The 14535-nt window shown below is 36.9% G+C and overlaps 1 protein-coding gene across 1 annotated transcript; it reads right to left on the bottom strand.

The window, feature by feature from the left end:
• Window positions 1-9674, bottom strand: LOC114465506 (E3 ubiquitin-protein ligase RBBP6-like). Its single transcript, XM_028450572.1, has 13 exons — window positions 9537-9674; window positions 8250-8800; window positions 6716-6815; window positions 6158-6197; window positions 4852-4890; window positions 4655-4743; window positions 4438-4534; window positions 4212-4345; window positions 3936-4108; window positions 2600-2703; window positions 2288-2508; window positions 1741-2061; window positions 1-877 (listed from the first exon to the last, which is right to left on the bottom strand). The coding sequence occupies exons 2-13, from the start codon at window positions 8413-8415 to the stop codon at window positions 160-162; spliced, it is 2202 nt and encodes a 733-aa protein (XP_028306373.1). The 5' UTR covers window positions 8416-8800; window positions 9537-9674; the 3' UTR covers window positions 1-159.
• Between the last annotated feature and the right edge of the window lie 4861 nt (window positions 9675-14535).

The following is a 14535-nucleotide window of genomic DNA, read 5'->3' as shown; positions in this document are numbered from 1 at the left end:
TATTCTTTTCTTTTCTGGGTGTGGTTGAATTGGGGGCATCTTCTGATTTGTGTTTATTAGGCTTTAAAGATTTTGTAGCAGCTGCAGAAGACGAAGACGACTCTTTTTTGGTATTGAATATTTCTCCAGTTCTTATCCTAATTTTATCATTCTTTAACTTTAAACCTTGGCGTTGGTCTTTCCTTTGGAGGATTTCTTTTTCTTTGCTTTGTCAGACTGAGCTTTTGACTGCTGTAATGATTCTGATTCATCGGCCTTTCTCTTTTTCAACATCTTGGTTTGTAGGTTTTTGTTGCTGGACTTGGTAGTAGATGAGGAAGAGGATGGGGGAGGAGGAGGCACAGCTCTTCTGTCTGTTTTGTCTCCTCTGTCTGCCCTGTCATCTCTTCGTCGTTTTCTCGCATGAACTGAATCATTTCTGGGTGAAGATGTCCTTCGATCTCTTTCCTTATCTCTACTGCTGTGACCCTTGTGATGCATTGAGGGCTGTTGATTGTCATCATTTTTTAAGTACTTGCAGTCTGCGTACTCCTTCTCCCTCTGTCGATACCTTTCTTTGTCCCAGCGGTCTTGGCTTCCAGGACTCTGACCTTTTAGTTCATACGGTGGCAGTTCTCGGGGAGCTGGCTTTCGTCCACCAGGGCTGTGAGCCCTGTAGCCAACAGGTGAGCGAGAACGTGATCTAGATCTATAGGACCACCGATTGGAGAAGGGGGACTGCGGGAACCCAGAGCGCTGGTAGGCATAAGACCTTGAACGAAATATTGTCCGTGAGCGTCCATAACTGCGCCCATTGGGTCTGGAAAATGGGGAACGTGGGTAAGACCGATCGTCTTTGTGGAAGCCTTTTGTGACCTCATCAAGTCTGGAGGTAGCTCTAAAAAAAAAAAAAAAAAAAAGAAAAGGAATGGATCAACTATTTTATATGCGTTGTACATTATTTACATTTTGCATTAGTGAATTGAGTCAGAACCAGCAGTTAAAGCATTTTATACAGAACATACCAACTTGGGATGGCCCTACCACTTTAATAAATCACCAAAACTAGCATTTTTGACCAATCACTGTCTGAATCCTCAACTACACCACTTTGTAGGTTATCATCTTTCATTCCTGCTGTTTTGCAACATTTACTGAGAAATATTACAATGAGAGAACAGAAAAGCCACTTTGCACAGGGTCAAATATTTGAGTGAGCAGGACGTTCATCAGTGTGAATTCTAGATCTTTAGCCGTGCAGTTAGAAACCACATCCACTAAAACTACTGTTAACCTCATTTTCACATTACCATAGAAATGACCCACAGAGAGAAAGGACATCTTTTTTTTGTGTAATAGAACAAATAATCAACTTTTAGTCTTGAGACTTTGATATTTGTATTGTTTGCACAATTTTACTATTTCTGAGCTAGATCTGGGAGATATGTTCTGAAGAGAGTGTTATTTAGCACTATTTGTTCACAACAATGTGCTAAGCAGAATTACACATGAATGAGCAACCATTTATGATGAGCTAAAGTAGAAGAATGATTAAAATGCAGGTAAATAATATATATTTTTAAATGTCTAAACGTTTGTTTTTAATGGTTTGTTTTGCAACAAGACAACAGGAACAAAGCTTTTGAAGTGAATAAAAAGGCTAAAACTGATTTTCTGCAAAGCAACTGCAACTTGAGGTATGATTCTGCTCCTAACATTCAGTGGACTGTCTGAGGCTTCCAAAACTAACAGGTTACTCACTTTTCCATCCGGTGATGTCTCGGTTTGTACAAATCCTCCTTTGAACTGGAAGGCTGAGGGAGGGGTGGTGGAAGACAGACAAGTGGGGGCTGGAAACCAGGGGCCCCCCATGGAGAATTAAACACTGGGTGTCCAGAAGCATAGATGGGCTGAGGCTGGTAACTAATTATGGGTGGTGGGATGAGGCCAGGGCCTGAGGTGTATGGTGGGAGGTATGGTTGTGGTGGGGGTCCGTAGAGGGCTGGGGAAGGGTACAGAGGAGGAACGGGTGCAGGAGGTTCCACTGGTTGGAAGTGACTGGAAAGATGCTCTTCTCTGTTCCTGTACATGTATGCAAAAAAAAAAAAATCATCCACTCACTGTTTAGCTTTGCTCACATCTAAATACTATTATGTTGGCTTTTCAAAGTAAAATGTTTTTTATGCCTAAGCCAAAATTTGCTAGTGTCAAACATCTATTAAACATTGTTAATGTTTCTGAAAGTAGAGAACAAGTGATTTCTGACTAAATGCTTTACAAACATTACAGTTAATGTACAGTGACTGACCTGCAGCTTTGAGCTGGAGAACTGGTAGTTGTTACGGTGATGGGTGGTGTGGATGTAACTGGTTTGGCTGTAGAAGTCTGTGGGATGTTGACCTTCAGTGGATCCAGTTGTCTTGAATGTAGCCTTGATAGCTGTGGTGGTGGTGGAGGCAGAGCTGGGTGGTGCACCTGTGCACGATTGTGCACTGCGTATGTCGTCCCATTTTTATAGTCGTTCACAACCTGCATGAATCATCACAGATGCATTTCATTATATTGAACACTGCAAAGTCAAGTAAATAACAATATGGTAGTGTGTGCGTCTCAGATTTACCTGTCGTAGGAACATATTGGCAATGAGATTATCAGGTGAAACATCAGACTGTTTACATGTGAAACAGACATGATCCTCCGAGTCCAACAGGGCAGTTCGGATACCTTGAGACAAAACACTCAAAATCAACTTATGCGTTAAAGGAGACACATCATGCTTTTAAATCCTTCCTTTTTACATATAAATCATACAGTTATGGTCTATATAAAGCAGAACTGCAATGCTTGGGTCTGAATTCCTCATTATTATAGCTCCACAGGCCCCCTTTCTACCACTTTTCTGATGTGCTTCTTAGAGCAACTCGTTTTGGTGCGGTCTCATTAAATGCAAATGAGACACTTCATACCCCGCCCCCTCTCCAGGTTGCAGAGGTGACACTCGGTTCAACTCCACCCTGTTCGGCCATTTTTGTAGTTTGATAGAAGAGATACATTTGTCTAGCGGTGCAGAAAATGTTTATTCACACGTTATTTACAAAATGTCAACAAAATGAAATGACTAATGAAAACTTTAGACTTAAATTAAATCACGTAGGCCATATCATCAAGGATCTAAAACGAGCACACAGCGCCAACATATGAAGACGGTGCAACTGCTAATGCTAACAAAACAATGACAGGGACGTCTTATCACACTTTTTAGCGTTATTTACAGCTTACCAAAGTGCTCTGTTCGTCGTCTCCAAAGATAGAAGGAATTGACCCCTCAATCAGACAAAGTTATTCGGCAAATCCTTTATACTGGAGTAGCAGTCATCCTTGAAGTGCTTCACGCACACAAAAATGACCTTACCCACAGATGTGGGTACATTTCCGTGAAAAATAAAACTCAACCAGGCACTTTGAAAAGGTTCTGATGCTGGGAGACGGTGTAATGAAGTGTGTGGGTTAATACATCCAACAAGAGAATATTTTGACTTATCCTCTCGTAACTTCGGCATCCTTGAGCTTGGACTACAAAATTAAAGCGAGAAATAAAAATGGCGGATTGCTCGAAGTGTTGGGCCTGGAGTCGATGTCCTAATTTGGCAGTTCCGCTGCAAATACTGTGACGTTATTGTTCAAAAAACGTAATAGAGGACGGAAAAATCGAAACACATTGAAAAATATGACCAAAACAGAATATAAAGATATCAACGGAGCACCTGAAGAGACTAATTTGAACTTTTCTGTACTTCTAAGCACTCTAAATATACAACAAAATGCATTTAAGGGCTAAAAAAGTGGATTTAGCATGATATGTCCCCTTTAACACTATAACATGTTCACACATTATCTAGCTCAAGGGTCAACTATGGAAATGTTATACAGTTGGTGAGAGGCAGCTTTTTACTCACATTCATCACAATAACTGATTCCACAGCAGGGTATCAATACAGCATCTGTCATGAGTTTGGCGCAGATTGGACATAAAAGGTAGTCTGGAATTGGATCAATCTCCTCTTCAGACGACGACTGCTCATATGGGACAAACGGGGGGCGCTCCTTTTTGCCTTTGGCATATGCTTCACTGTAAAAACGTTTCATTATTTTAGCAACAAACATTTACGTAAGTGAAATAAACATGGTGTCATTATATTCATTATTTCTGAAGGCTTCTGTTAAAAACCTACGCATCGATAGCAGGTATTACATATTCCCCAGTCACGGTCAGCATGGCTCCTTTGGTGCCTGGCTCTGCTTTCACCATGAAGCTCTGAGGGATGCCCTTGCTGGTTTTCACTCGCGTAAGTTTCTTGTTCTGTGTCTGGGAATCATGAGGAAAATAAATAAATCATTTATTTCCCCTATAAAAGATAAAAGTTTTTCAAAAAGCACTGAACAAATTATGACAGTTACCTGCTGGAAAGTGCAATTGTGGCTGTAATGACCAGCCTTTCCATAGCGATAGCAGGTATAGTTAGCAGGTGGAGGTCCAATGGTCTTCTTGGAATAACTGGACAGAGTTGGGTTCAATTATTATCAGCATATGTTATTGTGAGGTACAATTCTGTGTGCTTACAATATGGTCACAAGATTTTAAGGCCTGCTGATGAAAAATAGGTAAATTACTAACTGTATAGGGTCATATTCATAAGATGACTGATACATCATGGCTTGAATTTTGTCCTCTTCCGATGCATTAGCATCAACCAGATTGGCAGTCTACAAAGAAAGGAAATATCCAAAAATCAGAGAGACCAGGATAAGCCCAGAAATTCAAAGACACTTCACAGTTGTGATGCATAAAGATGTGAACACGTTAAACAGTACCTTGGTTAATTGGGCGAGAGACATAGGAGAAGAATCCATCTGCAGGAGAATCAGAATACATATATTAATGTTATTAATGTTTCTAGCAGACATTGTTGGACAGGCATTTCCCCTCCACATCTGTTTCCAGTCCAACTCTTTTTGTCTTTCTTCTGCAGAGTAGTCCATTTTAACACAGGCACATTGAAGCAAGTAATTTAGTATATATTAGTATTAGTATATAGTATATATTTACCAATTTTTTTGTCTTGACAGTTTCTGTAAAATAATATAAAAAAGATTACACGTGTACAGTGTTTAACAAATATTAGTCCAACTGTCAAAAAAGAGAAAGAATTGGCTTCAAGTGGACTTTAATTGCACTTTCAATGTTTTACTGTTTGGAATGGAATATTTAAAATGATGTCTGGTTTTGTTGTTTTACATTGTTCAGGAATCCAAGTACCAGTACATCATTTAAACATCAAACATCATCTATTTTAGTCGTGCTTACAACAGGAGGAATTTTTTGAGAACAAAAGATTTTAACATAAAAAAAAAAAATCTATAAATTCCATAAATCTTGGTCCACCAAAGATGATTTTGAGAGAGATTGAAATTGAGAGATTTAACAATACTTGACCTCTTTAAATGATATAAAGGGACAATGAGTTTGACACACTGCTTTAAATTTAATTTTATTTTTTTGCAAAATACCACACTTTAAAATTGATGTCAACTAATATATTTGCCTGTTATACATTGTGTCCCATCACTACCAATAGCAGACATGTAATATATGGTAAAACAATCAATGTGTAGTCAGATTATATTTCATCATATATTAAAATCGTTAGATTAACACAATTATCACAATTAATTACAGCCAAGATGTACAGTATGTTGTCAGAGCATTAAAAATATTTTTACAGAAAATATGACATCAGAAAAAACATTCCATTTACACTCTTGAAATACATTTGTTTGGCCTGAAGCAGGCTACAAACCCTTTCAATATGAATTACAACCATCAACAGTTAAAAGGTTTTTCAACATTTCATAATATAAACAAAGGAGGTATGTGTTTTTATTTTAATCCCATGTCATTCAACCAAAAATGTCTTGAACCATTAAGAAAGTGAACCAACCTAGAATAGCATTTAGTCAACAACACACAGAACCTGGACACTAAACAAACAAAAACTATCAAACTTGATGTGTATTAACAGGATGTTCTGTAAAATTGCCCAAGAAGCAAGAAAGAGGATGAGATAATAGAATGGATGAGGTGAGACAAAATTATTGTTTTGGAGATTGTTTTACTTACGGGTCTGAATGATTCCATCACAGCTGTTTCAGAACGATCTCTGCAGAAACAAAAGAACACATCGATGCAATCAGACAACTTCATGGTTCTACACTAATTACTGATAGCATGTTCTTGAATTTGTGGTCATTTCAGAAACATTGAAATGTGATTTGTGGGAAATGTATCATTATTTTGTATGAAAGACTTCAGGTTTTTTTTAAAAATGTGTGCACTAGACAAAGAACAACCTAAAAATGATATGACGTAGAACAGCTGATTCAGTTCTTTCTTATGTTTTCGTTTATCTGACACAATATGAATGACTTAACCTTCTGAAATGGACATAGCAACTGTATAAAACACAAACTAAGCCTTCAAAAGTCTACAAAACGTAAAAGTGTAAACTGACACGTAATTTACAAACTAAAACAAAACTGGGGACATTTTAAAAAGACAATGTCAGAGGTTATAAACCTGTCATGTTTGGGAGCAGCATTTTTTTTTTTAAATCATAAGAAATGTGTGTGAACAGAAATTTCTCGATTTAATCTTTTGATGTACAAATAGAAAACGTACACAATGAACGTCTTGCCAGCTGGTATCACTCCACCGATCGGCGCACGACGGACGATGACAGATGAGTGTCTTGGGATATGAACTTCATCATCTAAGTATTCTGTAAAAAGGAAAACATTACAAAATATTTAGCCTTGACATTTCTCAATATTTAGAAAGTAGTGTTTTCTTTGTGAGTAAACAGAAACCCATATTAAATAATGGGAGTCCCCTGTGCTACTTTCAATCAATAAACAGTAAGATAATAACTGTCTTCTTAACCACTCTGTGATGTTTATTTGTAAAGACGTCATTTTCTAAACAAAGCTAATGATATTTTACCAGTTTAGGAAGCTTATAGAAATATTTACACTGCATGTTTACACAGTAAGAAATGCTGAAAACACAGATGATGCTACAATCAGAAGAGATTTAACAATACTTGACCTCTTTAGATGATATAAAGGGACAATGAGTTTGACACTGCTTTAAATGGTTCAATTAAACTATTGTGTAACAAAAAGTATTTTTAATTAAATTCCTGTGATTTATATTTTGGGGTGAGGGGGACAATTATATGATCAATGATTTGTGGAGTAAAGAAATATTTTTTATGAAACGACAACCCAAATGTAGCAATATTTATCAAATGCCAGGTAGAATTTTGTAACAGTCCAATAGTTAGTGATGAGACATTCCGTATCGAGTAATCCAGGCGGTGATATGTGCATCGAGGCTCATATCGATGCCATATACCGTGATGTGCAAAGACTCGCCACCAGTCAGACTCCATCCTCCTCCTTTTTTTGAATGTGTAAATGTTTTATTGAAAATTGAAATCTTACTTTGTGTTTTTAACTTGTTTTGTGACATTCCTTTTATTTTATGTGTTGTTTTTGTTTACAGATGTTCAAAAATCAATCAATCAAGTGTCTGTTGTGTGTCAGGGAATTGGGGTGACAAAATGTTTCACAATCACTTTCACTGTCTATACTCCACCTTTAAAAAATATTTCTATTTTCCATAATTCCAGCATTTTTCATTCAAACAATACTTCTCATAAACAGATAGAATAATACATGCATTGCATATTTCTTTATTTTGCTGACATTTTTATTTCACACTTTTTTTTTTTTTTTTTTGCAAAATACCACAATTGATGTAACTTTTTTTTTTTTTTTCTTTGTCTGTACATGCTGTCGAAGGTTAACACTACAAGAAGTGCAATCTGATCTGATCACAATTGATGTAACTGATTTATTTGCCTGTTATACATTGTGTCCCATCACTACCAAAAGCAGACATGTAATATATGGTAAAACAATAAATGTGTAGTCAGATTATATTTCATCATATATTAAAATCTTTAGATTAAAAAACAAACGTAATTTCAGTTTAGAGCCTACATACTAATGTGTAAAGATGAAATTGTTAATCCATTGCTTTAATTTTTCATATTAATTTCAAGATATTTCTGAAATTAAATCTGACGCACATTCCAAGTAAATAAAAAAAAAAAACAAAGCATTGCATAGCAAGGGTTAAGGTTACATACCTTCTAGAGTCTGTGCATCTGTGATCTGTAGGTCGCAGTGTCTGGACTTCAGACGTTCCTTAGTCATGATCTGTGTCTTTAACTCAGTGAGAGAGATGTGCAACCCACTGAAAGTGACAGTTTTATATTCCAGTTTGGAAGAAAACTTATAGTGAATAAACGACATTTTTCCACGTCAACCTGAATATTAAAACAGTTTCAACACTGAACACGAGGGCCAAATCTGATCACTTTAATTAGAAAAAACAAAGTCCTTATATGTTTTCTGAATACAAAGCGGACAATGGAGTCCTTGGTTTGATTCTGATACAAATATCCGTAGAGACAGGCCAGACCACCAGTGAGTGGTACCGCGTACTCCTTCAGTCCGTCTGCAAACAAACAAACAGAACACAAAGGTCAAATCTGATCACTTTAATTACAAACAAAATCCTTGTTATATTTGCTGAAAACAAAGCGGGCAATGGAGTCCTTGGTTTGATTCCGATAAAAAGAACCGTAGAGACAGGCCAGACCACCAGTGAGTGGTACCGCGTACTCCTTCAGTCCGTCTGCAAACAAACACAGAACACACCAGTGTCAGAACATCCAGGAAAGTGCGTAAAGCTCGATAATGTACAAGCTGTACACAATCAACGGTCCGTAGTGTAGTGTCCGTGACGGAGAGCCCAGACCGCCGTCCTGTGGTAGTGAACAGCGGCCCCGGCCTTCCGTGACACTTAGTCCCACAGACAGCGACTATAGTTCGGATAATGAACCACAAAACGTCAACAGAGCTATTTCAAACGTCTACAGAGTCCGTGACCGCCATTAGACACCGAAAACTAAAGCAAAAGTTAGTAAACTACACCTGGAGGTTAGCGTGCAGACCTAACAAGGCTAAGCTAACGGCGTTAGCCAGGTAACCGTTAAATGTACCACACGATCCACAAGTCACGTTATGGAGTACGAATCCTCTTAAATGCACAATTATGAACATCCAGGACAAAATAGAAGCTATATTTCCAATTGAATCTTCAGTTTTAATCCGTAAATGCCACCTTGATAATCCGGAACGTTAAACCTCGCTCTCCGAATGTGAGCAAAGCTTTACAAAAATCACTGACAAGACATTAACCTCAGGAGAAAGTGGGGTCGTCAAATGATTAATTTGCACTATAGTTCACTTCGTAATATCACTAAATTAGTCGTTAAAGTTTACAATATTACAAACAAGCAGTATTTACTAACTATTAATTAATTTCACGGAGTTAGTCGTTAAAGTTTACAATATTACAAGAAACTCACCTTAGTCAGGAAATGAGGACACTTGTCTATATTTGTGTGTTTGCGGGATATTAAATTGTTTGCTGTCTGTTTAGTTTATTAGCACAAACTCAGTCGTTCTTGAGAGACTTCCAAGCAGTAACTGACAAAATGTTCGATTCAAACGCTGCTGCTTTCGTTTCAATTTGCGTTGTCATGACTCCGACTGGAACAACGCGTCAACGTAATCGATGACGTCATTGCAACAAGTACATCGACTCCCCAGCTAAAGGTCTCATACATAACTTTTGTGCCTCATTAAAATATGCCTGTGTTAGATATATTAATAAGAATATTAGTGTGCTTGTGTTATATATTATGTATATTAACGTGCATTGATATGACTGAAAATATTCCCAAAATCAACTACAAGCAAAAACAAAAACAAAAAAAATTGCGGGATTTTATTAAATATTTGAGAATTATTTTAACAATATGAGATTAAAAATGCTGCCATTATATGATATTAGCATGGGGAAACTGTGAACCCTGTGTCATTGAATTAATGTATTTGGAGGTGAGATACCCACAAGAGAATTATTTGGTAATTTACAAAATGATTCATGTTTTCTCTGCAGTCCTGCAAGCCAAATTAGATGCTCAAATCCAGTGATTCTGAACTGGTGGGTCGGGACCCAAAAGTGGGTTGTGGACCTGTATACTGGGTGGGTTACGGACAGCCGGTCAAAAAATAAATACTTAATGTCTCTCATGTTAGACTTGTCTTTTATTTTGAAAGAAACTTTTGTTTTGACAGGCATGCTGTGAAATGCATGTTGTACAGAAATATATATACATTTGATATTTTAAAAAAGATTATACATGTGTTTTGAACATCTGTTTTTCAGAAAACTAAATTGGATGGTTGAATTCAAAAAAATAAAAATAAAAATAAAAAAAATAAAGTGAGTCATGATTTAATAACTGGCAAAATGTGGGTCCCAGGGTGAGACCATTTGAGACGCTGACCAGCTGAATATGGGCCACTGACCTTGAAACAAGTGCTTTCCAGCATTTGCACAATAGAAAATGCATTGAATGAAAATGTATTTTAACAAAGTGAAATAAAGTAATGTAGAACAAAACAAAGTAAATTTAACATTTATTTTCTATAGGTGATTTATTTTTTCTTTTTAATCCTACCAATTATTCTTCAGGAGGACGAGGTTCTGTTCCTCTTGGCTGAACATCACCAGATGATGGCGTGGGAAACTTTTAGAGGTCACGTGTTACCGTAAGGCTGTGCAGCTCCATGAATAATGGTTGGAGCTGCCTGCAAGTGGATCAGCTGCTTTTTGTGCACTTTTTGCTGCACAGTGGTCCTTTCCACCTCTGGGATAGGAAAGCTGTGTATCAGCTCTGACTGAACACTGTAGTGTGTCACTTTCCTCTATTCCATAGTTAACATCATTAACCTTCTGTGTCCTCCTGTGTATCTCCTCCCTGGTCTGCTCAGCTTTCTCACCAAGGACACCTTTGATCATGTCTTCCAAAAACAACTCCATCATCTTCTCTATTCCACCCTCTTCAGACGTCTGTGTCTCTCAGCCAGCTGCATGAAGACATGAATTCTCTTGAAGATGAATCACTTCTATGGACTTACAAAAATAGCTGTCACACAAAAGACACCATCAAGCCTTACTGCCTTATCACAACAAAATACTGTAGTGGAATCCACATGACATGTACACTGTTGTTATGGTTACCAATAATAATTGTATGTAAACCACCACCATGTGGATAGTCTCTTCTGAACCGTGTGTCATCTCCAGTGTGAGACCCATCATAAAGTGGGGGGTGTGGTGGAGGGAGGCTGTGGGCGGCCAGTGGAGGGGGTTTTCACTGGTGAATGTCTTGCACTAGAACTACTATTCTTTTTTTTCTGGGTGTTGTTGAGTTGGGGGCATCTTCTGATTTGTGTTTACTAGGCTTTAAAGATGAGGACGACTCTTTTTTGGGATTCAATATTTCTCCAGTTCTTTTCCTCATTTTATCACTCTAACTTTAAACCGTCCACCTTGGCTTTGGTCTTTCCTTTGGATAGTCCGCAAGTTCCATGTTGGCCCCAAGCTAACTGCCCATGTGGTAAGTAAGTAATGTTTATTTCTATAGCACCTTTCACAGACAGAGGTCACAAAGTGCTCATTCACACACCACTGGGACAGAGCTGCCATGCAAGACGCTAGTCAACCACTGGGAGCAACTTGTGGTTCAGTGTCTTGCCCAAGGACACTTCGACACAGACCGGTATAGACCGGGATCGAGACCAGAGACTACGGTAGCGCTTTAGGGCTACCGTAGTCAGGTGCCTTGCGGAGTGATATGTAACGGTACTGTGGATTTGTGGAAGAGGACTGAACTGAAAAAGTGAGTGTAATGCTCTATAGTTCATGTGTTAAACCTGAACAATGTTGAGAGTTAATGTTGAAATGTAGGGGGGCGCCATTGCTCCGTAGGGGAGCAAAATTACGTCTGGTGCCACCACGCTCAACAGCACTGGTGAGAACTCTGCATTAAACAAATTATTCTAAATAGTGATGTATCGTGCGATGATTATCAATTTGAATGGTTTGCTTGACAATTGTTAACAAACTGAGACCAGTGAAAATGCACAGCTCTAATTTTTAGCACAAAACATTTTTGAAGTACTTGACCTTAATAAAATATTTTATTATACTACTCTCTCATAATCATAATTTACAAAGAGTTTTGTGACCTGCTTACAAATAATCATTTAAAAAAGTTCTACACGTTTTTTTTGCATTAAAATTCAAAAATGCACTAAAAGCAATAACTGATACACAATATTTGAGGCTTAAATGGTAACGCAGGTTTCAAATTTGAAATTCCAGTTATTTGATTTTTTTTTTATTTATTCAGTTTATTTCCGACATGGTTACATTCACTTTTTTTTTTTTTTGTACATGCCGAAAAAGGAGACGAGAGAAGCAGTTTGCTTATCTGGGTCCCGTCCCGTTTTACCATCGCAAATTTACATGGGTTTACATGTCTCTCTGGTCAAACATTCTTGAGTTGTTCTGAACAGTCCTTTTTTGTGTATTCTCATCTGTAGTCAGTGTTGTCTTTTTTTTTTTTTATTCCTCCTCCTCCTCTCTATCGTTGTTCGTGTTGGCCTTGTTCCCTGCCAGACGTTGTTAGCATTCCTCCAGTGCAAGAATAGTTCCTCTTTCGAAGGTGTTTGGAAGTTTTTTTCCCTTTTCATCCATAATGTCACCACTCGGGAATGTCTCTTTTGGACACACAAGTTTGCAGCTTGTTTTGTCTCTACGTCAAGGTTAATCCAGCTGTTGTTAGTTCTATTGGCAGTGTTGTATTTTCCACTGTTGGATTTAACTTGTATAAACACATTATTATATCTTAGTTCATAAGCAAGGTAGTAATTTCATTGTATTATATCTTAGTTCATAAGCAAGGTAGTAATTTCATTGTATTATATCTTAGTTCATAAGCAAGGTAGTAATTTCATTGTATTATATCTTAGTTCATAAGCAAGGTAGTAATTTCATTGTACAGGAAAACGTGTTTCTAACTGCACATATGACAATAAACACTTTGAATTTAAATTTAATGTAATCCTTAATCACCCCACCACCTAGCAATTGAAATGAATAAATGACAGACCTTTTTTATTCTTGGTTTCCACATTTAATTCAGTCTCCGTAAAATAATCACAGTCTGAGTTTTGTTTCAAAATGTTGCCATTTATTTGTATATTGATTTAAGCCTGAGAATTATTCAGGAAACTAGATGAGCAGTTTTCAAAATAATGCAGTCCAGGACAAAGAGTCCTTGCATTTTTATCTTGTGAGACATTTGACTTCTAATCTAGTCATAGTGGGCCACACAATGATACAGGAATCATATCAAGACAAAAACATTTAACTTAAAAAAAAAAAACAAAAAAAAAAACTGAGAAGTAAAAGCAGCGACTCCTAAAACTAGTATTTTGATACATAAGCTATTATATGTATATATATATATATATGTATATATATATATATACATATATAGATATATATATATATATATATATATACATATTACATATAGATATATATACATATATATAGATATATGCAATATTATAGTTTTCTATATCGCCAAAATAGAAACTTCGATACATCTTGAATCTCAATCTATCGCCCAGCCCTAATTCCTAAATTGTAAAACAGCCTAAATAAAAACATAAATGTGTATATGAAGCACATGTGTTTATTTAATGTAGTTTATATACAAGTCAAAACATTGCATATTTACTGTTAATTTCACGTTGCTTATCTTTAAGTTAGTTTAAGTAATTATATATTTTCTTATAATTTCTCATGCTCACTCATGTGGTTCTCTGGTATTCACTAATGACTTATTAGACACATTTATTACAGCCTTTACATTATTTAACACTTTTTTTAAAGCAGTTTATATTTGTGGAGCTTATGATTGGCTGATTTTTCATGTTGACTTAAGTCGTTCCTTCTGCTGTGGTAGACAATAAAATCTCAGTTATTAATCTAACAGAACGTGTAACTGTGTCCCATCCTGCTGCTCTTTAGGAAGATAAACTCATTTTACAACGTATTTACACAAGTTATTTGTTGTTTTTTCACCAGAACGTCTTCATTCATTCATCTCTTTTCTGAGTTGTTTCCGGGTTTGTTGCCGCTGTCGGCACTAATCTCGTGAGAACTGTCACTCAGGTCATTTCAGGTGGCAGTTCTCACGAGGCTAGTGATGGCGTTCAGTTTAGTCTTTTTTACAGTAGAATCCCCAAACAAAAATGCTCCCTCTGGTGCATTTTGTGGAGCTCAATCTTCCTTTTTCTTTCTTGCATTTACATAATGAATGAGTGGTTGTTTTATAGTTTCCAGTGCTGTGCAGACATATAGAGGCTGTTGCTATAGCGGACAGAGAGGACAGCATTAAAGGGACAGGATTAAGGAAGTCTATTAAGATCAACTTATAA

Source organism: Gouania willdenowi, chromosome 1, assembly GCF_900634775.1.
Source record: "Gouania willdenowi chromosome 1, fGouWil2.1, whole genome shotgun sequence".
Lineage (NCBI taxonomy): Eukaryota > Metazoa > Chordata > Actinopteri > Blenniiformes > Gobiesocidae > Gouania > Gouania willdenowi.
The sequence above is the reverse complement of the archived record's forward strand: the minus strand, read 5'-3'. Positions and strand labels throughout refer to the sequence as shown.

Bases quoted from the DNA above. Each gene is read 5' to 3' on its own strand.
- LOC114465506 (XM_028450572.1), bottom strand. From the start codon at position 8,415: ATGTCGTTTATTCACTATAAGTTTTCTTCCAAACTGGAATATAAAACT. The intron at 6,816-8,249 runs GTATGTAACCTT...TCCTTTTTACAG, and splicing joins AGATGCACAGACTCTAGAAG to AATACTTAGATGATGAAGTT. The intron at 2,509-2,599 runs GTAAATCTGAGA...TGATTCATGCAG, and splicing joins CCAATATGTTCCTACGACAG to GTTGTGAACGACTATAAAAA.